This window comes from Aptenodytes patagonicus, chromosome 4, assembly GCF_965638725.1.
Source record: "Aptenodytes patagonicus chromosome 4, bAptPat1.pri.cur, whole genome shotgun sequence".
Classification (NCBI taxonomy): Eukaryota; Metazoa; Chordata; class Aves; order Sphenisciformes; family Spheniscidae; genus Aptenodytes; species Aptenodytes patagonicus.
The window spans coordinates 47,971,801-47,997,094 of record NC_134952.1 but is presented as its reverse complement, the minus strand read 5'-3'; the positions used below and the strand labels follow the sequence as shown (position 1 = coordinate 47,997,094).

General features: G+C 39.1%; 1 protein-coding gene across 1 annotated transcript in view; it reads left to right on the top strand.

The window, feature by feature from the left end:
* Nucleotides 1-25,294, top strand: part of RXFP1 (relaxin family peptide receptor 1) — a 57,961-nt gene that overhangs the window by 5,445 nt on the left and 27,222 nt on the right. The window contains exon 2 of the mRNA XM_076336610.1: nt 17,278-17,433. Coding sequence (XP_076192725.1) covers nt 17,278-17,433 — 156 coding nt within the window. The remainder of the gene's footprint in view (nt 1-17,277; nt 17,434-25,294) is intronic.

Below are 25,294 nucleotides of genomic sequence, written 5' to 3'. Positions count from 1 at the left end.
TGAATGAGGTTGGGGATTGCAGAATGATGGCCATGTGATGAAGGCAACTGAACTCTGCTGCGGAAAACTGATTTCTGTTCCTGTTTCGTAACATAGACAGTGATACTCTAAATGCTTTGTAAATGGATAATAATTATATGGCAGGTTTTTTAGTCTTTTTGGCTTGATCATCCTGATGTGGCAGTGTTCATTTCACAGCTGCCAATGAAATCTGTAAAAGCTGTTCTTTAAGTAATCTGTGAAGCTGATTCTGAAAGTAGGAACCTAAAATTAGCAGAAACACTTGCCATATGTATGTTAATGTCTCAGCTCCATGTCTGAGCAATAATACCATATTCTAAACTGTAATCTAAGCAATCTGTGAGAACTTAAAAATGGGAAGTCTAATTATTGTAGCTGTATGACCGAACTAATGAGGAATTTAATATTGTAATTTGTAAGTGGTTAGACTGTAGACGAAGCAGCAGGATGTCAGTAATCCATTGGAAGACTAATCAAATTGTAGGTAAAATGCCTGTAGTATTATATGGATATGTGTTTGCAGAAATGTATGAAATTTAAAGATCTGTGTCAGAATTTGAATGTATGCTGCTAATAACTGATGCTGTACATAAAGAAGTGACTTTGTATATGCAAAGAATTAATGCACAATATTATGCTTGCTACCTGCTGTGTTGCCCTCAATGCTCGTGAGGGATCCAGCATGCAGTTGACTTGTGTGACAGGGCAAGGTACACGTACCAGGAAGAATGACTGATAGGAAAACATGGGTTTGAGTGAGTCTCTGGAGCCATCAGCTGTGGCCTGTCATGGAATGCTGGCCCTGGGAGGGCAAGTTGTCCCTGTATACCTGATGTCAAGGGAAGAGGGCGGCCGGGCAGTGGGGAGGAAGAGCCCAGCAGCAGTTACACTGATCCTGCGGGACTTGTGCATGTGAGATCACTTAGCAGAGTTTATCCAGAGAGGACATCAAATCACCCAGTCCTGTATGCCACAGGTGATTGTGTTCCACCTGCGTACTCTGTAGCAATCCCAAGGCTTTATTTTGTCAAAAGGTTTATTCTCAGTCAAGTAATTGTTTCCTCCAGAGAAGAGCAAGTGCTTCTATGGCACTGAGAATGGCAGAGGCTGTACGGTGACTGAGACTTGAAGATGTGTGTAGGTCTGTCAAAGTAGGTGAACATTGACTCTTTCTCCTCTGCTCTGCAGAGAAAATAAAAGCACTGATTTGAGTCTGTGCTGACTCAAGTCACTGACTATCATCGCCGCGGTGAGCAGCTCCGGTGCCAGCATGATCGGCAGTGGAGCGCTCCAGTGTGGTGTACAGGGGGGTTTCCCAAACCGGGGGAACCTCAGGGGGAGACAAGAGATCCACCAGGAGCCCGCAGCTCGTGCAACAGCAGCTGATGAGGCTTGGGCAGGGCAGGAGGAATGGCAGCCAAGCCCCCCCACACGTATAAAAGAAGCCCTTAGGGAGCACTACGGACCAGGAGCACCACCAACAGGGCGTGGCGTGTCAGTAAGAACGTGGCGTGGCAGTTTGCGCAGAAGGGCATGCAGTAAGGGTGCTGAAGCTCTGCCAGCTTAACCAGGGAGCGATGGTATCCACCCAGCAGAAAGCCATGGCCTCTCTGAGCTCTGCACCCGCCACAACTGATGCACCTTCCCAGACAGAGCACCGATGGGAACACACTGACACCCAGGTGTGAAGCTGCACGCTGTGCCCTACTCTTACGCCAGTATTGGATGGCAGCAGTGAGCGCATGTGTGGGAGGTGCACCCAGGGAGAGGAGTTCCTCCCCTTAGTGACAGAGCTCCAGGAGGAGGTGAGTAGGTTGAGGAGTATCAGGGGGAGAGACAGAGACTACTGGAATGGCACCCTACCTTCCCTGGGACAGGCCCAACAGGCAGACAGGACGCATGATACAGAGGATTCCCTATCCTCTCTCCGCCTGGATGAACGCAGTGACTTAAGGGATAGGAGGTAATGGCGACAAGTTCCTGCCCGGCGCAACAGGTGCATCTCCTCTGTGTCTACCCCACCTTTCCAGGTGCCCTCGCATAACAGGTATGAGGCTCTGCAAGTGGAGCTGAACAAAAATGAGGACGATGGTTCATCTAGCTTAGAGGTGTCACCGAGGTTAAGTCAGCCTACGCCCTGTGTCAACACTGCTTCCATAAAGAAAAAAAGACGGATCATTGTCATAGGAGACTCCCTTCTGAAGGGAACAGAAGGCCCAATATGCAGACTGGACCCACTTCTTAGGGAAGTCTGCTGCCTCCCTGGGGCCCAGGTTAAAGATGTGCAAAGAAAACTTCCTACCCTGGTACAGCCCTCAGATTACTATCCATTATTAACTTTTCAGGTACGCAACGATGAAATTGCAACAAGAAGTCCAAGGGCAATCAAGATGGACTTCAGGGCCTTGGGATGACTGGTTAAGGGATCAGGAGCACAAGTAGCGTTCTCCTCTATCCTTCCAGTTGCAGGGAATGATGAGGGAAGAAACAGGAAGAGCGAGCAGATCAATACCTGGCTCCGAGCCTGGTGTCACCAGCAGAATTTTGGGGTTTTTGATCATGGGTCAGTCTACATGACGCCAGGCCTGTTGGCAACAAACAAGGTCCACCTGTCTCAGAGGGGAAAAGGATCTTTGCACAGGAGTTAGCAGGGCTCATTGAAAGAGCTTTAAACTAGATTTGAAGGGGGAAAGGGATAAAACCAGGCTCGCTAGAGATAAGCCTGGGGGCGGCATGCCAATGTTTGAGGGACAGTGTGCTAGTGAGATCCTTCAGTCTGCCGTCTCAGTGGAGGTAGGGGATGTGTTAGAAACCACAGAAGTGCCTGAGAATGGTCACATAGGAATTAGGGTTCCTTCCTCTGAAAAGGTGGTGGGATCAATAGCCCAACCGAAGTGCATCTACACCAGTGCATGCAGCATGAGCAACAAACAGGAGGAGCTGGAAACCGTTGTGCAGCAGGACAACTATGATATAGTTGCCATCATGGAAACATGGTGGAATGACTCGCACAGCTGGAGTGCTGCAATGGATGGCTATAAACACTTCAGAAGGGATAGGTAAGGAAGGAGAGGCAGAGGGGTAGTCCTGTACATTAGGCAGTGTTTTGATTGTCTAGAGCTTAATGATGATGACAATAGGGTTGAGTGTTTATGGGTAGGAATCAGGGGGAAGGCCAACAAGGCAGATATCATGGTGGGATTCTGTTGTAGACCACCCAACTGGGGTGAAGGGGCAGACAAAATATTCTATGAGCAGCTGGGAGAAGTCTCACAATCGCTAGCCCTTGTTCTTTTCTCGTGGGGGACTTCAACTTACCAGATGTCTGCTGGAAATACAATACAGCAGGGAGGAAACAGTCTAGGAGGTTCCTGGAGTGTGTGGAAGACAACTTCTTGACACAGCTGGTGAGTCAGCCAACCAGGGAAGGCGCCCCACTGGACCTGTTGTTTGCGAACAGGGAAGGACTTGTGGGTGGTGTGATGGTTGGAGGCCATCTTGGGCATAGAGATCATGAAATGATAGAGTTTTTGATTCTTGGAGAAGTAAGGAGGGGGGGTCAGCAGAACTCTGCTACCTTGGACTTCCGGAGGACAGACTTTGGCCTGTTCAGGACGCTGGTTGAGAGAGTCCCTTGGGAGGCAGTCCTGAAGGGCAAAGGAGTCCAGGAAGGCTGGACGTTCTTCAAGAAGGAAATCTTAAAGGCGCAGGAGCAGGCTGTCCCCATGTGCCAAAAGACGAGCCGGCGGGAAAGAAGACCAGCCTGGTTGAACAGAGGGCTTTGGCTGGAACTCAGGAAAAACAGGAGAGCTTATGACCTTTGGAAGAAGGGGCAGGCAACTCAGGAGGACTACGAGGATGTTGTGAGGTTATGCAGAGAGAAAATGAGAAAGGCGAAAGCCCAGCTAGAACTTAATCTGATTACTGCCATAAAAGACAATAAAAAGTGTTTCTATAAATACATTAGCAACAAAAGGAGGGCTAAGGAGAATCTCCATCCTTTATTGGATGCAGGGGGAAACACAGTGACAAAGGATGAGGAAAGGCTGAGGTACTTAACACCTTCTTTGCCTCAGTCTTTAATAGTAAGACCAGTTGTTCTCAGGGCACCCAGCCCCCTGAGCTGGGACACAGGGATGGGGAGTAGAATGAAGCCCCCATAATCAAAGGGGAAATGGTTGGTGACCTGCTACACCACTTAGACACAAACAAGTCTATGGGGCGAGGTGGGATCCACCTGAGAGTGCTGAGGGAGCTGGCAGAAGTGCTCACCAAGCCACTTTAAATCATTTATCAGCAGTCCTGGCTAACCGGGGAGGTCCCAGTTGACTGGAAGTTAGCAAATGTGATGCCCATCTACAAGAAGGGCCGGAAGGAGGATCCAGGGAGCTACAGGCCTGTCAGCCTGACCTCGGTGCCGGGGAAGATTATGGAGCGGTTCATCTTGAGGGTGCTCACAAGGCATGAGAAGGACAACCAGGGGATCAGGCCCAGCCAGCACGGGTTCATGAAAGGCAGGTCCTGCTTGACTAGCCTGATCTACTTCTATGACAAGGTGACCTGCTTAGTGGATGAGGGAAAGGCTGTGGATGTTATCTACCTAGACTTTAGTAAAGCCTTTGACACCATTTCTGACAGCATTGTCCTGGAGAAACTGGCTGCTCATGGCTTGGATGGGCGTACTCTTTGCTGGGTAAAAAAACTGGCTGGCTGGCTGGACCCAAAGAGTTGTGGTGAATGGAGTTAAATCCAGTTGGCGGCCAGTCACAAGTGGTGTTCCCCAGGGCTCAGTATTGGGGTCAGTTCTGTTTAATATCTTTATCAATGATCTGGATGAGGGGATCGAGTGCACCCTCAGTAAGTTTGCAGGCGACACCAAGTTGGGTTGGAGGGTTGATCTCCTTCAGCGTAAGAAGGCTTTACAGAGGGATCTGGAGAGGATGGATTGATGGGCCAATGCTAATTGTATGAGGTTCAACAAGGCCAAGTGCCGGGTCCTGCACTTGGGCCACAACAACCCCATGCAGCGCTACAGGCTTGGGGAAGAGTGACCGGAAAGCTGCCTGTCGGAAAAGGACCTGGGGGTGCTGGTCAACAGCCGGCTGAACATGAGCCGGCAGTGTGCCCAGGCGGCCAAGAAGGCCAATAGCATCCTGGCTTGTATCAGAAGTAGTGTGGCCAGCAGGAGTAGGGAAGTGATTGTGCCCCTGTACTCGGCCCTGGTGAGGCCGCACCTCGAATACTGTGTTCAGTTTTGGGCCCCTCACTAAAGAGTGCATATTGAGTACACATTGAGGTGCTGGAGCATGTCCAGAGAAGGGCAACGAAGCTGGTGAAAGGTCTAGAGCCCAAGTCTTATGAGGAGCGGCTGAGGGAAGTGGGGTTGTTTAGCCTGGAGAAAAGGAGGCTGAGGGGAGACCTCATCGCTCTCTACAACTACCTGACAGGAGGTTGTAGCGAGGTGGGTGTCGGTCTCTTCTCCCAAGTAACTAGTGATAGGATGAGAGGAAATGGCCTCAAGTTGCGCCAGGGGAGGTTTAGATTGGATATCAGGAAAAATTTCTTCACCAAAAGGGTTATCGAACATTGGAACAGGCTTCCCAGGGAAGTGGTGGAGTCCCCATCCCTGGAAGTATTTCAAAGACGTGTAGATGTGCTGCCTAGGGAGGGACATGGTTTAGTGGTGGACTTGGCAGTGCTAGGTTAATGGTTGGACTTGATGATCTTAAAGGTCTTTTTCCAACCTAAATGATTATATGATTCTGTGACGTGGGAGAAGAGTCTTTTTCCCATCACAGACCTGACTGTTAGTGCTGTGCTGAACGTGGGGAAAAAGGCACAGTGCTTGGAAAGGTGGTGGTGGTGATATTTTTTTACTTAGAAACATTTTTTTTTTTTCTGTTTTAGTTTGTTTTTCAGTTGTAATTAAAAAAGGAGATCTAAAAATAGGTGAGAGAGCAATAGACCAGCTCTACTTTGGAATCAGCTACTAAGAACAGCATCGTTTCATGAAACTTAAGTTCTGTCCACAACATAGTTAAAGCCAAAGTTTGCACTGTATGGAAAAAAAGGGACTATGTTAATGGATTTAAAAGGCATGTGATTGTAGGTCAAATGACTTGATTAGTCTGGAGAAGTTAATAGTAATACAGTCAACAAAGATGATCTGCATTTTCAGAGGTTTATTCAAGAAGGCCCATCTACCATGAAAATACACTCCCTGATGTCATTTTCTGGTCTTCAATTCCATGTTAAAACATGTGAATTAACCATTATGTTGTCTTACCTAGGAACTATAGACACTGGTTTTCAGAATCTTTCATTCTTTTCTAGTATTCAAATAACACTGCAAGCCTCTAGTTCTTTTGGTATTTTCTTCATATTTCAAAACCTGTTGTATAATAACATTTGTTTCGAAGTGTTTCTCAGCTAATTCCTTTCAAATTCCTCCTATGGCTGGTTTGAAAATATTTTCATTTAGAAATGCTGCTTTATCTTCGGTACAGATTTTCAGCATCATGCAGAAAGCATACAACCACTTTCTTCTTTCCAAATACATATCAGAAACGGTATTGAATAGTTGGGCTTTTCTACAGTCCTAAGACTTATATGTCACATGAGGTTTTTCTTTTTCTTACTATGTTTTAGAAAAAACAGTTATTTTTAAATAAGTACTAATTATTTCTCTAACATGCCTACCTATACATTCTTAGTTTTTATCACTATTTGATTTTATTTTCATTTTTTCTTTTTTAAATCTTTCATTTACATATTCACTGCTTTCACATCATCTTTTAACCAGATTGGTTTCTTGCCCAAAGAAATACTTCTTGTATTTGTGGATGTGCACCTTTGCAGAATCTAACAGATATTTTTAATCAATCAGTCACGTCAACAACTCTTTTAAGTACTGGGATATGATCTTGTAAGTTACAAATAGGTTATCCTGATATAACTGCCTTATTCAATCTATAAAAAAAAAAATGCAGCCAGATTGTGATGTCTGGTAACAGAAAAAAATTTAGGAATTAACTCTTCATTGAAATAAGGTATCATAACAAAAATTCTCCGTTTTAGATGTGAAGTTTTAAGATTTACTCTCTGGACATGTCCAGCAGCATCCTGTACATTTTATGTAGGGAAGCATTGGGAGCTAAGAATACTTAATACATCTTCACTGGGTAGACTATAGGTAATTGTATAGGTCAAATAAAGTAAGGATCTTACAGTTAAAGGAAAAAAAAAGGTACTGTCTTTAATATGGTAGACAATAAAATTACACAGACACATTGACTTTAGATCATAAATGTCCTTTTGCATCCTGGTGTGTGTGATTCAAGATGTCTGTCAAAGCATTTAGTTATGTAACTTTCAAAGCCTTGGCAAAAGTTTTGTTCCAACACTCTCTCTTCCCAGTTCCCTTTCCACCGTTGTGATACGGCTATCACAACAGCCTCTTATGATCCCCACTGAGACTGGGGCTGTATTTTTCTCATCACTCTTCTGCATGTCTTGCCCTGAAAAGCCCGCCATCTGAGTCAGCAAGTCACATGTGAGGTGAACGGAGACCTGACGGAAAGGTGTCACAGGACCAGGTTGATGCAGCAGATCACTGCTGGAGCAAACCTCTCCTCCTCCCAGCCCTCCATCCTGCCTCGTGTGTCACGCTAGAGATGGATCGTGATATCACTACTCTAATTTAAGCTATGTTTCACAGAGCATGCTTTCACTCGTGTTGACAATGAGAAGACACTCAGTGTCAGGAACAGACATCATCATGTGTTGATTTAGCTGTAGTGGGGTCAAAAGGAAGAGAAGGAGGAGCTATAGACTATGTGGAGGCGAAATCCATCAGTAATCCATGCAAATGTACTGTTTAGCCAAACTGCATTAAAATTGAGACAAACTTCTGAATGTAGTTTCTCATTTTCTTTTCTAACTTGGTTGGGAAAAACTAATATTCAGATAACTTACACCTATGTGTTGCTAATGCAATATTTCTTCATGTACATTAATAATTGTATAAAATCTAAAAGTTATAATCTTAAAATCTATAAATATTAATCTGCATGCACATTTTTCTATAACCTGCAAAAGAAGAAATAAGCCATATGTCTCCTATCATGGTTCAACCAGCTAACATTATTCACTTTAAGAAAGTCAGAAATCCTATTAGCTTGAGATAATTTCTGTTTTATGGCACTTTAACTGAACTGTCACAATTTATAGCAGTGAGTTATGTTTAGTCATAGTAAAATATAGCAGAGATTGGAAAAATTGTGATTTTTAAATTCAACCAAATACACGAGTCAGAATCCAATAATAATGCATTTAATTAAGCTCAGTGTCTGCACATTGATTTTTCACAAAATAGTCCCATGAGCTCTTAGAGGACAAATTCTCTAAAATATTTCAAATTATTTTATTTCAAAACAGAACAACAAAGAGTTCCATTTTTATAATACTTCAGGAGGGTGGAATCACATAGATTTATAGGGCACAGCAACCTCCCAAATTTGAACTTGTCATTCTATATTAAATTTAAATTCTTAATAGTTATAAATGGTTCTTAGTAACAAAAGTATGTGAATAAATAAAATGTATCAGATAATCCTGTCTCAGGCTCACCAAGAAATAATACTTTTTTTTGTTACAAAATTAATCTTAAGTGTGCTTCAGAGCTTCATTGTAAGTTATGCTGGCTTAGTTCCATTGTAAGAACTATCATTAAAATCCTTTTAGCTTTTATTAAAGGCACAATGAATGAAAAAAAAGATCACGCTTCATATTTCAAATACTTTGAGTAGGGCTCCCAAAACACTTTTTTCCATTTTTCTCTCTGGAGTCTTAGATAGAAAAAGCTTGCCTGAGAGTATTTTACAAAGATTTATTTAAGATTGTGTTACCTGGGAGAAGAGGAAAAAATATTGTGGCTTCTGAAATTGTGGCTGATGTGCAGCTTGCTTCAGCAAGTAATTTACCTGTTCGTTGCCTTTCTAATTTCATTCCCTTTTTCATTGCAGCTTTCTCTTAGGGCTTTGCTACAAGTACTTTCTGTCTCATCTCCTGGATTTCTTTTTACTTCCATGCATGAATGCACATGTACACAAACTCCTCCCCTGTATATGATATTGTGTCATGAAAGTCACTTAAATCTGCCTTTTCTTTATGGAAACTTAAGAGGCATATTACAAATGTCTGTTGTTTGTTAATTTGAATAATTTAGTTTTCGCTAATCAGTTTTTCACTTTTGCTTACTTTACATATGGCTGACTGGGTTAACTTGTGCAAAGCAACACGTTTGAAGTGAACTTCTCAACAGTAATCTACTTACTGTCATGTATTTAAATTCAGAATGCTGGTTATCCAGATGAGGCGAATGATCGTTGCTTGAGGGACGCTAATTTATTGATAACCAGCTGTCCTTGATCCTCTTGGCTAAAGTACATTTTAAATTATTTGATTAATCAGATTTAAAAAAAAAAAAATCATTTGCATACATAACTAAGCATGTTATGAGATAGGAAAATAAATGTAAGATACATGGCAAATACTGCTACATAAGAAACTTTTTTTCCCTGGGATTACAAAACATCAAAAATGCCATTCCTGGTGTGAAGCTTCAGAGATTTTTTTTTTTTTCCTTTTATACATGTCTTTAAATCATCAACTCTTACAAATGCGGTGTTTCAAAGGATGAAAGAATGATTATTTGAAACAGATTTCTTTTATCTCTGGGGGTCTAAGAGCCAGCCCAAGCATACTCCTCAGTGGTTGTGAGGAACATTCGGCTCCTGGGAGGGGAGTTTTCCTTGATTTTGATGGCTAACCATTGCCTTTCTGGGCCTTTCAGGTAGGATGGTACTGACACGCACAGTGTATTTAACTAGTTTACATTAGTGCCTTCATTTTTGTTCTATATCTAACACCACCCGAACAAAACCCTGGTGTTTCATGTGTCCAGCTTTAGACTTGATATTGCACCACTGTGAAAAAGAAATTAGTGAAATCGAAGGAGTTACGCCAATGCAAAACAACACCAGGGCAAAGGAAAGCCTACCTTGATGTATTTTCTATTGGAAATCATGTTAAAATACAGAGATAGAACTTATTTGTAAACAGAAATAAGAGTCAGATATCATTTAAATTCTGTGTATTTGGGGAGAAGAAGAAAAGGGGAAGGGGAGTGACAGAAAGGTTTGGCTCTGCTAATTAATTTGTGTCTTTGTTAGACATTGTGTTGAACCCTTATCCTCTGGGAATGCCCTACAGAATTTGAGTTTCCAGATAAAATTCATTATACTACATATTGGGGCTTTTTCAAAGAATATTATGTGCATCAGAATCTTTTTATTCTAAGTTCTGTGTAAGCAGAACAAAAAGACAAATTAGTAAAAGGTGTAAGAGCCAAATCCTCTGGCAAGGTGCCACGTGACCAGTCTGAATTGCTCTACTGGCAGTTTCTGGCCCTGGAGCAGATTTATCTGGCAGTTATACAAAGAGGATCTTCCAGCACTATAGCTGGATTAATTAGACTGAATTATCTGTGGCATACCTCATAGCTAAGTTCAGTGATGTGGTTATGAGATTGGAGTCTATATTTTCAGAAAGATAGTACAAATTTTCTGCTTTGGAAAACACTTCTGAAATGAAAGCATTGTGAAACCCACAGCAAGACATAAAGGTACTATATGAAATTAAAATCCAAGATAATGACCAGATGGGCATGCAATATAGGCCATCAAAATATATGCGTCTTTTGTACTAAAATCCTTTGCGCTATATTGTGTTTAATGAAAGCAAACATTTTATACAGTCAGTCATAAACTTATGTGTGTAGTTCAAGTACTGCATATTCCTAGAATGACATCTAGTATGGTCTACTAAAGATAAATGTAATGCAATAAAGCTGAAAATGTAATTCTGGTTGCAAGAACAACAGCCGAAACATAAAAAAAAGCTAGTGTTTTAGAAATGAAGCTGTTGCAACAACTTGGCACTCTGAATAAATGCCACTGTGTCACTTGCACCCAATAAAATCTAAAATTACAAACACAATGCATATACTATATGGATATTTAGAAAATACTATAGACATGACGGCTGAACAATTAGCAAAGGAGGAGAGGAGCAAATTGCAGAAAAGGCAATGTAGTGATAACAGTTTAATTATATTCCTGTGGGGATCCTGTACAGATGTTTAAATCTTTTAAGCCACTGATGCTTTGTCTCAAGGATTAATGCTAAAGTATCTATCGTCACTAGAGCAAGGTCTCTTTTGGTCTACAAGTTTTGCCCAAGGGGCTACTCCAAATGAGTACATTAACAGCATTAAAGTTCAAGTGCATAAACTGGTTTTTTATTCTTGTATGCAACTAGAATCTATTTTCAATGTCATTTATGGACAGTTTTTAAATGTTAATAAAAATAATTTTAATCGTACGGGATTCCCATTAAGTATTCACAGAAATCACTAGAAAGCTTTTCCTAAAAGAAGTATCAGGTTTAGGAGAGTCCTTATAAAATTACATGCTGGGGAAAAAAAAAAAAAGTATTCCCACTGATAAAGCTGTAATAAGTTAAATAAAGGCATGCAAAAGTTAACTTTGTATTTCTACCCTGAAATACACGGGACTAACTTCATCCTAGTCTCTATCATAAATTGCTCCAAAATTCCCTTGTTTAGAGGGAAGAAGCTGAATAATTCACAACAAAACCAGGAAAATTAATGTAAAACTGAACTAAATATCATTCACTTCTAGATATTATTGTAATGGACAAATTCAGACACCAAATTATTTTTTAAAAAATAAGATCTTTTTAAGATGTCATATCTTTTTTTTTCCCCTACAATTTGGTGATTCAAATGTTTCTGACCAGAGTTGGTCAACAACTTATCACTACTATTCTTTGTCAATCATTAATTAACCAGCTTTTAAGTTAAAGAAATTCATAATTATAAACTTGTTTTATAGCCTTGTTCTGATCATTTGTCTTTGAAAATAAAGGTTACAGGCCTATGAGGTCTCCTCCTGTATATTACGCTAAAGGTTTTTCAAAGCCAGTTCACATGCCCTTCAAATATCTTTCAGAAGAAGAGGAAATTTTTTAATCAACTGTTGTCTTGAAGTATTCAGGCTAGCACAAAAGTGATGGGCAAAATCGATTTCAACTTTAATGTTTTCTTTGTTGACTCTCTTTTAGCTGAAGAAAACATTCTGTTTCAAAACAAGTATTTCAAATGAATATTTCCAGTCTTCTCTTGCTCTAGCCCATTTCCCACTTTGTCTAGAAGTGCAGCAACTAAAATAAGTTATGGGAGGGTGGGAAAAGTCCCACCATTTGATAAATTTGCATTGATCTCTTTGAAAAACTTGGGCTTTTGTAGGTAAAACAACTTTCCATCATAGCAAGTACAGGGTGGATTTTTCAGTACCATAGTCATTCCTTGGTCCTTGTCATCTAAGGACTCCTTTTTAAAAACAGTTGGATTTCCTCAGCGCCAGTACTTTTAAACTGATAACTTACTCCAAGTGAAGACAAACATGTTAGCTTATTTGGCTGATGGAATTTAAGAGTCATTTTAACTCCTGACAATGAGTCTTCAGGTGATTCAAATTTTTGAAAATACAAAAATATTTTCCTGATATTATGATATGCCCTTATTTGAACCTGTATGCAATACAGTTAAGACTGGTGTGACTAGCAAGTACCAAGCAGTGAGTAATGCTGCTTTGATTAGTTTAATTTCTTATGACTCAGTCTAATCAGCACAGTATTGTTCCCATTACAGAGTCATATTCACTTGTTTTATGGAAGCTATGAGTAACTGTGTTATCTTTGTGTTCTTCTAGTGCACATGTCCGTTATTTGGTTTCTCAAACAGCGTTTGTGACCCAATCTCTGTTTTCAAAATTTTGTGCCATTTTTCAAAGAATGCACAAAAACGGTGAGCTTCATGAATCAATTTAGTTGGAAGTAAAGCCATGTTCTCCTGGGAATATATTGTTCTTGGCTTTCCCAAATGCGTTCCCTCTTTTGATTTCATTTTATGAGAGCTTAAAGAGATGTTGTAATGTTCTTTCCCCAGTGATTCTCCAGGTCTGGACAAGCTTAAAAGATGTATGACATGAATTCTTGTTTTCTTTTTGAAAGTTTGAGAAAAATTGGGGGATGGAGGGGGACCCTAAGTTACATGATAGTCAGAAATATTTAATTTGCAGAATCATGAACGTGCACTACTGGTAGAACATTATTCTGTATTGAGAAGGCAAATGTCTTGTCAGAAAGATGCTTGTGGTTTTGCCATTTGTACTGATACCAATTCACCTATTTCTTTTCTATTTGTTCTAGAAACATTGCAAATATTTTAATATTTACTCTGATCATTGTGAGAAAAAAATTTTGCTGGTACAGTATAGCTGAAATGTATGAAATTTTCTCTATGTCACCGGAAGGCAGGAGATAATTTTCTGCATGAGGTATACAAAGAAGAGATCTTTTTACCTGGAGTATCTGTAAAAGCAAACCTTCTGACCTAATCAAGTCTTTCACAGATTTATACTTTTCATCTTCATAATTGAGACCTAAACAAATCTGTCCTAAGTTCCACCTTTTCTCTAGTTTCTACCTTTGTAGCTAAATTCTTTATACACAGTTTAAAAATTTTTAGTCTTCCTTTATCTATCAGTCTACATTTGCCATATCTCTGAAGGACATCAGGTTTTTTTCTGTCGACCATGTAAGTTAACAATATCGACCCAAACTTACTCATTATAAAACACAAATAATTTATATTAATCAAGCCATATTAGGGTTCAAGTTGATTGTTTATCTGGTTTGCTGATGGTACTTCTTTTGTGTCATAGGGGATCTCATGCTTTTACGATGCTAGTTTGGCAGTAAGAAGCAAAGCTGAGATGTTCTATCCTGGATGAGCTGTGAATGAGAACCTATTAAACAATAAAGCTTGATACGCATATGGAACAGAGACATAATCTATGGATTAATAAAAGGAGTACAGAATAACATTTTTCTTTTTCTTGATTTAACACCAACGTGAAACAGCCAGTGACATGATGTGATGAAATAACCGTTAATCAATATTTTTTAGAGCTATTCTATCAGGAGGTTTAGCTGCTAAAAAAAATGGACAATGAAAAAAGATACTAGAAGAGTGGTTCAATGTTTTCAGAGTGGAAAATCAATAACAGGCAGAAAAGTCGACACCTTTAATACTGCATCACAAAGATAGCATGACAGATCATTATCTTGGCATGATAAACTCCAGTGTCAGTAAAGTTTGTATTTGCAAAATAAGAAGGATAGTTTTTTGTTGCTGTTGTTGCAGTGCTATCTTTATCCATTTTGCTCACATAGACACTGTTTTAATTTCCTTAATTCAAAAGAGAATTGTTCGAATATTATCTAGCATTTTACAATGGATTTTACTGTCTTATCTCCCGTCTATCTTTGCCAGCTTTGCCAAATATTTCCTGAGAGGGTTAGGGGGTTTTCCATTCATAAATCTCCTGCAATCTGCAGGGTCCAAACTTCTGTCTTTTTTTTGCATAAACAAAGTGATGTTAACAAGTCAATGGACAAAGACCAGTGCTTTCAATGATTTGACTAGGATGAAGTTGTTAAGTGTGATGCCTTGCTATCTTCTTTCCCAGGCAGATATTTACATGCCAGGGTAACCCAACATAGCACAAAATGAGTAATGCAGAGATTCAGAATAGATGTCATCAAGGCTATAAATTTACAGAGAATTCAAAACATTTAACACAGTGAGGGATTATGTACTCTTTCACAAAGAATGATTTCTAAACTGTGACAGTAAATTCATTAATTAGTTCAGGGATTAATACTATTTGACTAATTAATAATAATCTCTGGAAAATGCTATGAAAATCCATTGAATGGTACTGTGAGAAGATAAATGCCATCACTTGAAATTTAAACTGCATGGAGATCAGCCCCTTTAAGCACAAAGTTCAGCTCAGTCTGAATATGTCTCCAGTGCGTAGGGTAAAAGGCTTGACAAAATGTAAGGGGTTGTTTGGTGGTTTGGGATTTTTTTATTTATTTATGTTTAATTTTTCCATATTGTTGTCTTTTACCAGGTGTTTCAGTAGTTACCCAGATTGTGACAGATAACTACATTGAAGGAAGTCTCAGTTGCCGGTGACTTCTATCTTTTGCAGCAAGAGATTTTAGACACTAAGTACTACACATATTCTGTTTGCTTAACACTATGTCTGCATAAGATTTTTTTGCTACTTGTTTTTGGGTGGAACAGGTTAAACATAATATTCTGAATACAAGCACAGAACAGCAGAGAGGTTTATGAACAATATGCAAGTTTGAATTCACCCTGGGGTTAGAATATAGCCTTATTTTTGGTACCTATACATAAGAGGGATAAGGAGCTAAGGCAAAAGTCTCTTCGAGCAATTGCGTAAGTTATACAGTTGTGGATCAACTTTTCAAAATTGTACGGTGATTGTTAGCTGGAATATATGACTTCCTATGCAGGACACTGCTGACAGCAAAGATAATTCTATGCATATGGGAATAACAGAATATTTATCTCAATTTCCTCCAGATACTGCTCCTACATTTCGATTTTCCACAGTTGTAAACATTGTCAAAGGTTTAACACGTGAAAGTTCTTCCAGAAGAGATTTCTTATGAATCTGAAGTACTTGATTCAATTTCAGGTGATTCCCTTAGTCCAGGAGAAAAATGAGGACAAAAATCAGATGTTGTGTAATAACATATTCCTTGTTAATCTCAGAAAGTTGAGTAAAAGATTTATACTTTGTCTTATGAAAATAGCCTGGAAAAAATAGTTGCATGTTTTAGAAGTGGCAATTTACTATCTGAACAAGCATCCCATCACAGTTAATGTAAGTTTGTATAGAGTATTTCAAGTGCTCTAAGACAGCAATGAAACTTAAAATATAATTTGTATTGGAATTTTTATCTTTTTTTTTGTGACAGCATCCACTAAGTCAAATGCTAGCTATAATGAGGAAGTGATATTCATTTCTGAAAGTACTTCAAAAATTAAATTAGCAGGCCCTTGCGGAATGGTACTTCACTAGGTAGGCTTACTGAAGCTTTGGGAGCACAAAGAGCACTAGGGAACATTCTGTGCTGATGATGCTTTTCTCCATTTCCGATATATTGGAGACTGAACAAATTTCATTCTAGAGTAATTTAAAATCCTCTCCATTATATTCTCCCAGCAAGAAGTTGAACTTGTACGACAAGGAATCTGAGTTGGCAACCTGTAATCCATTACAAAAGCAGCAGATCAGTTGCACTTACCCTGGAAAAAGTTGTGGTGGCAGAATTTGTCCCTCAGGTGCACTGGAGGGACTGGTGAGGCATCACGCATCTGTAAATGTGGGCAACTGGAGCTGCTGTAGTACAGAGAACTGAGAAACAGAGGACAGGTAGAGTCCTCCAGCTGCCCTGGCTATCCCTCGTCAGCATCCCTCTACCTTTCCCCTCAGCACTGCTTAAGTGAAGTCCCTGTATTCTGTGAAATTACTTCCTATAAAGCATGGGCTTAGCAGAACAGCATCTGTTCAGACTGATACATTCTGAACAATATCTCAAAGTTTTTTGGACCAGGCTGACAATTCTTCCAAAGGATTCATAATGGCACCTTTATGTCATCTTACTCATTCTTCAGCAAAACTGCGTCACAGATTTGATCTTACTTTCCTTGTTCTTTGATCCTTGATCAGTTACATTTAGTAATTTCTTTAAAATTAGAATACATTTAAAAATATGTAATTCTGACTTTGTATAAAAGGTCTTATCTATCTGGGTCTGAAATTTCAGCACAAATTAATATAGTCCATATCTGCATAACTTATCTGGTATGTTGTTATAAAAAATTAATTTCTAGTGCAAAGTGAAACAATCCTTTTAAATAGTGGCCTTAGGTCATTTGTCTTGTATGATTAGCATTTCCATCTTATTACTAGGATGTGTGGGGAGGAATTACCTGGTTACTTTATATCAAAGCAAATTTTAATTAGCTGACGATATAAATGTTTTTTGCCAAGTTAACAAGTACTTAATATACTATTGCAATTGCATGTCCAATGAACTAATATATATTTATGCTTGATATTCACATTCAAATGCAAATGAGTATTTATAAAAACATAATCTCAAAGTTCTTTAAGCGTTAAGAGCACATCTAAAAGTAAGCATATTCTTTCTGTTTCTATTTAGTCATCCGTGACTCTTTGGAAGATAATGTTTCTGGAGTTGGGGTCAGGTGCCCCCTGGGCTACTTTCCGTGTGGCAATATCACAAAGTGTTTGCCCCAACAACTTCACTGTAACGGTGAGGATGACTGCGGGAATCGGGCCGACGAAGACAACTGTGGTACGTGGTTGAGACTTCTCTTTGTGTCTAGCACCTGCAGTCACTGGAACCCATGCAGTGCTCACACTAAATGGAGAGCTGCAGAGTGTTAGGAATAGGAAAGTTACATGTTTTGCAGAGGATAGAGCAGGTCTTTGGTTTAGCTAATAAAGCCACCCAACAAGCCATTTGCTAGGAAAGAAGGAAGGACCACATTTTTGTTTGGGTATGGTATCAGTTTATCCAATTTTATCCCTGCTTTGAACTTGTTTGCATGTGTCATCTTGATGTGTACAAATGGACATACGTGATCCAGCAAAGATCTCTGCTGAGGAGAGGTAGATGTATGTGCTAACAGAGTTTATATAAAGCTTAATGTGACTTTTAAAGCTGGCTGGGAAACATAATTTAGAAGAATTTTCAAGGTTTTTCAGAAATTGTTTATGTCCTAATTTGGGAGAAAAACCCTGACACTGCGAGTGTGCTGTGCAAGCTGCGCTGCTACCAGGCTTTGGGGTTTGGAAATGTCAAAATTTCAGGGAATACACATAGTCAGAGCACTGCTGCCTGTTGTTGTGATCCTTGTCACTCCTGGCCCCAACGGATGGTAGCCATGAACTTGACTTGGTTGTAGGCTTTTCCCCTGCTGCAAACTGACTAGGGCCAGGGCACAGGCTTTGCACTGGCACTTACCTGTCCACGCTGCTTATTTGTGAGCATGGCCCTGGCACAGCTTTAGTCTGTGCTGAGCAGCATCTCTCACGCAGTGCCTGGACACAGCTCAGAGGGTGGCACAGAACTGGAATAGTCTGGGAAAGGCCTCCCTATATTTTGTGAGAAGAGAGCTAAGCCATTTGTTTGTGAGCTATGACGACAGGGAGATAAAATCGGCCCTAGCGCATTTTATTTACTGGTATTGTCGGCTTACTAACAGCCTGGATAGTTTCAGGGTTACTCTCCAGAGCTGCTGATCCATGGCAGATGGGGAAACTAGACTTCCTATTCCTTAGTAGCTTGCCTGTAACCATGGAGGGCAGCCAGATACATGGTGCCCTGCCTCGCACGCTGCTTCCATCTCCCCAGAGCCAAGCAGGTGTACTGATTGCCTGTCCCAGCCAGGCACGTCGCCATCAGAGCTGGGCGGGGGAGAATTAAAATATTAAGTGAAATTTCCAAGCTATGTATACCGAAAGAAATTTTCTGAAAGAAATTTCAAACAAAATATGGTAAAGTTATTTTTCACAAGTGTTCTCAGCAAAGTCAATGAGGTTTTGAAAATAGCTGCTCTCATTGTATATCTGTGAAGCTGATTTTTGTACCTATGTGTAGTATCTCATTCTTATACCTATCAAATTTCAGCATCTTACTCTATACGAAAGCCACTTTTCATTCTAATCCCATCTAATGGACCTGCAGCTTTTTCTAGTTTTATGTCACTTGCTGATGCCATAAACATACTTTCCATTGCCAGTAATCAAAATCCTGAACAAAACTGGCTCTTGTTCTATTCTTCTTCTGTAATTATCTTGCCCTGCAGTGGCAGAAATTGCTGATGGTGGTGCCCTCTTATGTTCTCTAACTTCTTAACATAAGTCCAAGCACCATAAACAGTTGGTTTATCCATGTTTCATTTCTGTATAGTACCAGAAAATCTATTGTGCAAGGACTTGCTGAAAGTGTACAGCTTAAACAAATGGCAATTAGGATATGCGCAGTTTTGCAATGGGATATACAATACAGTATAACCTGCAAGACAATTCAGCCGTGATATTGAATCCTCTTCTGGGTATAGTAATTGAAGAATGAGTTAGCCTCAATTTCTGAAAGCCTAAATTACAAAAGATGAGGAGTCGTCGTATTGACTTACTGGGAAACCTACGCTATTAGTGTTTTTCTCATATCTTTACCCCATATTCTCATTCAGAAATGCATGCCATGTATAACACATTAAGGTCATATTCAGCAGTAATTTTTTCTCAAAAACTGGTGTTGCAGTCAAACTTTTTTGTTAGAATAAAGGAAGAGTTGCTTCCTTCCCTGAGAATATGGAATGTCCTTATGAGTTTTTCCGCAACGCCCCTACACTGTAGTAAGTGTGGGGATCTTTGTGGGATAGCTCTGTTTTGTGATGATTTGTCTTGCTTAAAATCCAAGAAAGGAAGCCTCATTGATTAGCTCCCAAGACAAAGAAACTATCTGGCTTTTTTTTTTTTTTTCTGCAGTTTCCCAGGACCACTTTAGTATGCCTGCCTTATGCCAGCAGTTATATCTGGTTCCTTCTACACATTTTTTAAATTTACGACTAGTTTTCAGTCGAAGTCATTGCTCCTGGTTACAGAAAAGCAATTCAAAATGAAATTATTCCAGTGTGGTAATTGGTTCCTGCAGTACCATTGGAAAATTTAATCTTATCCACAAGGTACTCTAATTAAGTAGCTCAATTTTTAAATTCTTGCATACTTTCATCTTGCATAAATTTGAATAAGAGCTTTGATGCGGCCAGTCTACAACATTCAACCCAACAAGTGTGGGGAGGGAAAAAAATCAGTGTAGACCCTCAAAGGAATTCGGAAATGCTTTTTTTTTTTTTTTTTAATGCATGTATCTCAAACACAGCTAGGTAAAGCAACGGCTTTACTAATGATTTCTTCAGTAATGATAAAGCACTGTCTTAAGACTACAGAAAAATGTTATGGTGAAGACTTGCATATATCTTATGTACAAACCAGTATTATAACATAAGGAAACACAAAGCAAAAATCTGTTACGGACAGTAGTTCTTTCTGTGATGGAAAGGACAATACTGATGAAGAAGAAAAGGAAAAAAACCCACTTCTTTTGAATACCATAATACTGCTGTTTGAAAAAAAAAAACAGGTACTCATGATAAGAAAATCCAAAGTCCAGCTGTTCAATACAAGCCTCTAAGTGTGCTGAATATTAACAGCAACTGCAATTACTGAAATAACACTTTTAAGAAACATCAGTGAATGAAACAAGCAGAGAAGCAACTAGCACAAAAAGCACACGTAGATCTTCCAAGAGTTACTTTGTAAAAGTCTTTAAATGTCCTTGAAACAAAAAGTAAGAGGCATCAGTGCAAAAGAGAGCAACATGATAGGAGCCTCTGAAAATACTGAAACTAGTCACTCCAAGGATCTTCTAGCAATTCTGTCCCTTTCCTCTTTTAATAAGTAAAGTTCTGTCGTTCCCCACTTCATTCCTATAGAGATATTTATTGTTGTAATCTTGAGATTTGCAGTATTAGTCCTATTTCATGCACTACATGCCCAGTAACAGCAAAGCATGATTATAAATATTTGAAACTAAACCGAATCCTCACTGAGATGTGTTTTCAGATGTGCTGTACTCGCCATTTGCACCCAGGCACGTAAAGATTGGCTTCACGGTGTCTTCTTCAAATCTGCTTCCTCTTTCGCTTCCACCATGCTCTCCATGTCCAAATAATAAACACAAAACTAAGGCCCAGAGAAGTAAAATGACCTGAAATTAGGATCCTAGGCAGAGCTGGGAACAGACTCTAGTTCTCAGACTGCTGTGTTAGTGCTTAACCTCAGGGTGTGGGCATCCTGCTGGTCAGCTCAACTTCAGTATTTCTTCCACTTCTGCGAAGGGGTGAATTGTAGCCGATATGTCACAGCAGAGTGAAGCCACTCGTCTTTTAAAGCTCGCATGCCTTTGTCACCTAGTTGGGTTTCCAAAACCAATAAAATACTGCGTGTGATATCCTGATGGGGAAGAGCTTGAGGCCATGTAGTAAACTGCAATAAGAGGAGGAGGCTAGCAATTTATCATGCCCAAAGTGATGGGAGGCTCTTTTTGAACTATCACTAGATAACCTTAAATGTGCATGGAAAATACAATCTTACCTTTTGAACTTGAAAACATAGTCCATCAAGTAGAAGTGGGTGTCTGCAAATTTGTCATGAATATGATATTTTTAAATAAAAATGATTTATTTAAAGTTTCATAATTTGTCATAAAAGCTTATGGTTTTGAGGACTTTCCTTTTTTAGGTTTGAGTATGGCAGCAAATTTTTCTCTGCTGTTCTGCCTTGTGCTCATCTTTTCTGAAGCACCGAGTTCTTAAAAAGGCTAAGTGGATTGTTAAGCAGTTTAGCCTGTATCACGTTTCACTTGGAGTTATTTTTGTATCTGTTAGCAAAACCCAAAATGTGTGGGGGAAAAAAAAAATTGCAATCCCAGCATCCTTCTGTGCCCAAGCTTGATTAAAGCTCAGGTTGGCAAAGCCAAGCGAGTTTGATAGTATTTTGTCCTACTGAGACTATGTTTGATTTCAAACGTGATGGCTTCAGCCTAATTTTCCAGGGAAGATCTCTTCCTGTTTATTTACAGCTGTAAGATTTGATTCTGTGGCTACTTGATGTTTATAGATGGGAGGTTAGAACATTTGTTTACTTCATTGCTTTTTTAAATGTGAGCAGGAAGGATAAATACTAGGCATAATCACAAATTCTGCTCACCTAATGCTATGGCAGTGTTGACATGGGAATTGTTCCTAAAACAGGAATAAAGAGTATTTCTTACATCGAAGACATTACTGCTGCAATGTTACTGTTAATGTTTCTTAAACACGCTCTAAGCAAAGCCCTTTGAAGCCCAATGGCATAGTAAAAGTGCCAAGTACGTATTCCCAAGTACATATTCATGGAAAGAAGTATTTTGGAATCTCTGCTTTGACAGCGATGCTTAATGATAAACAAAACAAAATTAAAACTAACAACAGTAGATAAAAACAACAGTTGATTCAAGCAAAACAAAAGTAACAGAACAACAGTATTTGTGATGTAGCTTTTCACTGAGTCCACATGTGTTTTATTATCTTAAAGTGCCTGTTTGTTAGATGAACAAATTCTGACAGATGTGACAAATTGCAAAAACATATGAAAAGTTAAATCATAACATAAATGTACTCTACAAATTTGGACAGAAGACAAGTAACATTGCCAGTAATCATCTATGGATTTTTTTTTTCAAAATAGCAACTCTCTGAGTAGCTTTAGACAAAAAAAAAAAATTCTTTAATCTGCTCCCTAATTAAGTATTTACATTTTAAAACTCACACATAAGCACTTTATATTTTCTTTTTTAAAGTTCTCTGATCTGTCATCTACTTAGAGGGCTGAATGAGCAAACTTTTGTCCTAGATAAGGGTCAGCTTTCTCTGAATACAATTTTCCTACTGTTACATGCAGTGATAAAAGTGTAATCTTATCGGTCTAACAACTTTTGTGTAATTATCTCTTCTAGATACATCACTGGGTCAGTTATCATTTTGTAGTCATATCATGCTAATTACAAAGTGCTGCAAAAATTCTCAATGCAGTTAAATTCTAAATCACTGAGAGACTGAATATTTGTTTTTCCTATGTGATCTTCTAAGATCTTTGTTGCAATTTACTCTAATATTCCAGCCATTCTGCTGGATAGTTGGCATGATTTGTTCATCGTAACTGTAAATTAGCTGTGATGTTAATGTGATGCCAGTTCTTGAGGAGAAGCCTCCCGTAAATTGCAGTGTAGCTTACCTCAGATTTCTTGCTCCAAAACCGTCCATCAGCTCTTGAATTTAGTTTGGTACAAAGTTGTAAATGGAGAAATATAGAAACATAATCAGATCTCAAAAGGTACTGAGCTTTTCTCCTTTCAGGGGAAACTCTGGACTTTACATCCTACCTGGCCAATTTGAAAGCATATTTTATGATATGTCTTGAAGTCTAAGATTAAGCCCGACTGCTTTGTCTCCGATATATTTAGCACTGTGTGTCAGCATCCTGTAGTTACAGGTTCTGAAAATCCCTTGGATGTAAAGTACAGGTGCACTCATTTCTTTATAAATAGTCCTGCTTTCAGATTTAAAAGTTTTTCCTAACTCCTATTAGGGTTTGATAGTACCAAAACGTGCAGCCAAAATCTATGTAGTTATTGGATTTATGATGTTCTGTTCTAATTTAAAATGCGAACAATAAGACCGATATAAAATCTTCAGTCACACCACCTGGGCTTTTGACCACAACATGTCTTATGAAGCAAGGCTGAGCCTGGTGAGAACTGACCTGGACTGACTCCACTAAAATCAATGGAAAGGCTCCCACTGTCTTCAGTGAGCAAAGAATCATAACTTACCTAAATGAGGAGACTAATGAAAAGCTCAGAAGTTTCAAAAACACAATGTTTGTGACTCATGTGCTAGCCTTCCTAAATAGTACTGGATAAGACTCTTTGGAAGCACTGTGCTAGCAGCGATTTTTTGGTTTTTTTGTTTTTTGTTTTTTTTTTTCTCTAGAGGAGATGAAGAAATCTAGGTTGTGATCTCCTGCAACTTGTCACAGAAACAGGCGACATAAAATACAGTATCTTCCCATGCAGTCTGTGATATATAACTCTCATAAATAAATGCCTTAATTCTTCTTTTCTTAAACTTAATTGGGAATTGAGTAGATATGGTTCACTCTCTGTTTAAAATTAGGGTTACTGTCATTTCACACTACTGAATGGTTCTAATGCTCCGTCTCAGAACTGGTTGTTGAAATAGGTTCTTCATTTATTACTAGTAAATCTCTAGAGAAATGGTTATGTGCAAATAACCATTCTAAGTCATATTTAGAATAAAAAGTATTTTAGCATAAGAATTGTTAAAAATGCCAACACTTCAGAATTCTTATTAATTTCAAAATCAAAATCGTGTGCATTGGGCCTAATCACTTGCACTGCTGTAGGCTGGATTGTTGCACCCTGAATGGGACATTAAAAAAGCAGTGACTACTGTTATGTATTTGACTACCACTCTACTTATGTGCAATAATAAGAGAGGAATGGAAAGAACACCACCCTAGGGTGTTTCATTTCATCTTTTTTCATAAGCAGCGTCTTTAATTATGTAGTAGTTAATGGAACAAAGTAGCCTGAGCTATTTTGAGAGCACAAGTTTCCTCAGTGTTTAGAAATTTGGCTTCTGGACAATTTTGCTGATAGTTCTGCAAAACTGTTTTTTTGGCAGTTAGGCAATGGTTGTAGTGTGTCTGCATTTGTTTTTTAATCACAGTGTCATAGCCACATTTTTCCAGTCCAGTGAAGCAAGAACAGGCATGCAGATTTAATTTAAGATGTTTCTGACTCTCCGGAGGAGTTCTTCACTGGCTAAATGTATTTACCATTGTGTTCCTCCCAGGCCTAAGAGGTCTCCGAACAAAAGGCAGCATTCAGGTCCCCACATGTAAAGTTCTCTCATAGATGTTCGTTAAGCTCTGTCTAGCTCATTGGCTGGAAATCACGGACAGAGGTTTCCGAAAGAACCGGGGCAGGGAGCGGCTGTTTGAAGTCTTGCACTTATTTACCTCTAAAAGCATAGGCTTCATCTGTTACTGGGTGCCATGCAGTCATCGGGTGGCTGGCTTGCCTTATTAAATAAGTTATAACATACTACCTCTTTTTTAAAAGGGCCTATAAAATTCAACAGGTTGAAAGTAATAACAATCTATATAGATGACATGCTGTTTTCGTATATGTTTCTTTGAAGGTCTATAAACTTACAGAGAATTATTGCAGTTCTGTAGATTTATTAAATCATCTTCTAGATTTCCATAGCAGAAATCTAAATTTCTATGGGATGTTTCAAAACATCTATACAAAAGATATATGTTTTAATATTACAAGACTGCTCATAAGGGATGAGAAATTTCAGAGGGTCTGAGTTTTCCATTTTTGCCTCAGCACATTGCAGAAGAGCTTGATGACTTTATATTTCAAATTAATACTAATAATAAATAATGTTACAGTTGGTCTCACCTTTTCCTGGTATGGCATTTTTTTCCATCATACTTAAAATATGAGATTTAAA